The sequence below is a fragment of the Lactuca sativa genome, chromosome 6 (assembly GCF_002870075.4).
Source record: "Lactuca sativa cultivar Salinas chromosome 6, Lsat_Salinas_v11, whole genome shotgun sequence".
NCBI classification, from domain to species: domain Eukaryota; kingdom Viridiplantae; phylum Streptophyta; class Magnoliopsida; order Asterales; family Asteraceae; genus Lactuca; species Lactuca sativa.
This window is the reverse complement of record NC_056628.2, coordinates 86,567,490-86,570,818: the sequence shown is the minus strand read 5'-3', so window position 1 is coordinate 86,570,818 and position 3,329 is coordinate 86,567,490. Positions and strand designations below refer to the sequence as shown.

Here is a 3,329-nt window from a genome sequence, read left to right as displayed (position 1 = left end):
CATGGTGAGGATCCTGGATCCCTTCCATGTCCGTCTTGTCAAACGTAATTTCCTCCTTTTCTGTTATAGAGATCTTAGCGTGTGTTTTAGCATCAGAATAAGAATTACCACAAATGTTAGATTTGCCTGTGATAACGTTAATTCTCTTGGCATTTGGGAGTGGAGATCCTGGTTTCTCCGGGATCTTCTGGCCATCCAGGTTGTTCTCCTTGGACTTTTCTTTCTTTCTTCTGAGGATGTCTTTAAGATGCACTTTTCTAAGGAGATAACTGATCTCCTTTCTTAGGGCTATGCAATCCTCCATCATGTGACCGAAATCTTCGTGTTAAGCACACCTTTTGGACTTGTCTTTCCAACTGGTGGACTCGTTATCCTTCTTTGGCCACCTTGTTTTATCTCCAATATCCTACATAGCATGGATTAAGCCTGAAACATCCACAGAAAAACAATAGTTAGTGATCTTAGGAGGTTCCCCTTCCTCTCCTTCATCTTCGAGGGATTCACCCTGTGATGATCTGGTTTCGAATAGGGCTTCGATTTGTAGGATCTTGGAGCCGAGGATTCAGCCTTCCTATTGGGATTCTGGTATTGGCTTGAAGGGTTGCTCCTCTTCTAGACTTCTTTATCTTCTTCAAACCTTATGAATCTCAATGCTCAGCACCTAACTCTGTCCAATCTATTGCCTGGAGTCATCACGAGATCTTCATAGAAGGGTGAGTCCTTCCTTAGACCCATCTTGAAGGCCTCAACAACAGTCACCATGTTAATGTTAGGGATGCTCAGAGCTTCCCTGCCAAACCTGTTAACAAAATCCCTAAGTCGTTCCTTAGGATCTTGAACCACCCGATAGAGATCACTAGTGATCTTATCGAAGGTTCTGCTACAAGAAAACTGGTTATTGAAAATATTGACTAAGTGTGAAAATGAAGTGACAAAATAAGGATGAACGTTTAACAGCCATTTAAGAGCTGATCCCGTGAGGTTTGAAACAAAGCCTTTGCATAGGCAAGCTTCCGTCAAGTGCACTGGGATGGGAATGATCTCCATCCTTTCTCGGTATTGTGCTACATGCTCTTCAAGATCCGTAGTTCCGTGGTAAGGCCTCATGCTAGGAGTTTGGAAGCGCTTAGGAACTTCAGTATCAGATATTGCAGGAGCACATCTCGAGATCCTATGACTTGTTGGAGATTCTGCTGGTATGGGTTGAACTACCCCGGGTACGGTTGAGATCATCTGTCTCAACTGCTGAAGTTCCCTAGCCATGTTTGGACTTATTCCCTGCATCAACATTCGTAGAGTTAGTATTGATAGTATTGTTGTTTAAGAAGTTACTAGAATCAAGGTTTCTTGGAGTATTGAAAGGCTCATTAAGATCATTGATCATAGATGCTCTATTGTCCATAGTTATCCCCCAGGGTGACGCAACAGTAGCAGGAGTTGTGTTCCCCTTTTGATTTCCTGTGGATCCCACATTGTCGAAGTTCAGGATCCTTGGTTGTAAAGCTGTGGGCATCGTTTCCTAGGATTTCTAATATTCTGCCATCATCCTCTCCACTTCTCTAACTAGTGTTCTATTGTCATCTTGTTGCTGAGTCATCTGTTGTTTTATTTTTCTCATCATAGCGAAGAGTTCAGCAGTAGTGACCAGAGTCGGATCGTTGAGTCCTGAAAATCCCAAACTTCATTGGTTAGTGACCAGAGGGGTGTTTTTCTTGGAACTCTCATGCGCTTTCCTCTGGCCAGGGGGTTTACTCGGAGGAGGTGGTAGGTTTTTGGTTGGAATGGAAGGAACGGAGGATGAAGAAAGGATCGGCTGTGTAGACATGATCTTTCGAGGATTTTGAACACCACAGCCCCACGGTGGGTGCCAAATTGTTTTGGCCAAAAATTACACAAGTATAAATCAACCAAATTGAATGAGAGGTTGTGATGTTCGAATTGTTTAATAGAAAAGGGTAAAGATAATGACACAATTGTTTACAAGGAAAGCCCTTGATCCTTGATAGGATCTTCGATACAAAACCTTGGTAAGTGATAATGATCACCTGCCTTGATGATTTTATTAACATAAAGTGATGATTACTGAGAGTATTTCAGTAAGAACAAGCGAAAAAAATCATAGAATAAGCTTAAGTAAGCAGTATGTGTCGTGTGCGATATACATGTGTCAATTTATAGTCTAAACTAACTAACAAGATGCCCGATATTCCCAGGATCCTCTATGACCAACTTTGTGAACGTTGTTGGACTTGGTATTTTGGGTCTTTAGCATAGTTGAGATGACTCTATGATGAAAATAAGTCTTCTCTTTACTATTTCTGCATATGTGTCAATTAAAAATGAAATACAACCATTATAAATGTTAGTAAATAATAATAACGGTAATAGTCGAGATCCTGAGATAGTTGAGGATCCTGAATATTTTATGAGGTTTGAGGATCTTGAATGTTTCGAGGATCATGGCGCTGACAGTATTGTTGTTTAAGAAGTTACTAGAATCAAGGTTTCTAGCAGTATTGAAAGGCTCATCGAGATCATTGATCATATATGCTCGATTGTTCATAGCCGTCCCCCATGGTGATGCAACAGTAGCAGAAGTTGTGTTCCCTTGTTGATTTCCTGAGGATCCTGCATTGTCGAAGTTCAGGATTCTTGGTTGTACAACTGTGGGCATCGTTTCTTGGGATTTCTGAAATTTTGCATTCATCCTCTCCACTTCTCTAAGTAGTGTTTTATTGTCTTTTTGCTGCTGAGTCATCTGTTGCGTCATTTTCCTCATCATAGCGAAGAGTTCAGCAGTAGTAACCGGAGCAGTCGGATCTTGGAGTCCTGAAGATCCTAAACATCCTTGGTTAGTGATCGGAGGGGTGTTTCTCTTAGAAGTATCAATCGCTTTCCTCTGACCACGGGATCCACTCAAAGGAGGTGGTAAGTTTTTGGTTGGAATAGAAGGAGCGGAGGATAAAGAAAGGATCGGTTGTGTAGACATGATCTTTTGAGGATTTTGAACACCACGGCCCCACGGTGTGCGCCAATTGTTTTGGTCAAAAACTATACGAGTATAAAGCACCTGAATTGAATGAGAGGCTGTTATGTTCGAATTGTGCAATAGATAAAGGTAAAGAGAATGGCACAATTATTTATAAGGAAAGCCCTTGATCCTTTCTAGGATATCCGACACAAAACCTTGGGAGGTGATAATGATCACCTGCCTTGGTGATTTTATTAATATAAAATGATGATTACAGAGATTATTTCAGTAAGAACAAGTGAAAAACTTTGTAGAGAGCTAAGAGTAGGTAGAGTGTGTCGTGTGCAAGATACATGTG

The 3,329-nt window shown here is 41.2% G+C and overlaps 1 protein-coding gene across 1 annotated transcript; it reads right to left on the bottom strand.

Moving 5' to 3' along the window:
• Positions 1 to 654: 654 nt before the first annotated feature.
• Positions 655 to 2,989, bottom strand: LOC111883158 (uncharacterized). The gene is made up of 2 exons (XM_023879543.1): positions 2,471 to 2,989; positions 655 to 1,278 (listed from the first exon to the last, which is right to left on the bottom strand). Exons 1-2 carry the CDS (start codon positions 2,987 to 2,989, stop codon positions 655 to 657), a joined length of 1,143 nt encoding a protein of 380 aa, XP_023735311.1.
• Between the last annotated feature and the right edge of the window lie 340 nt (positions 2,990 to 3,329).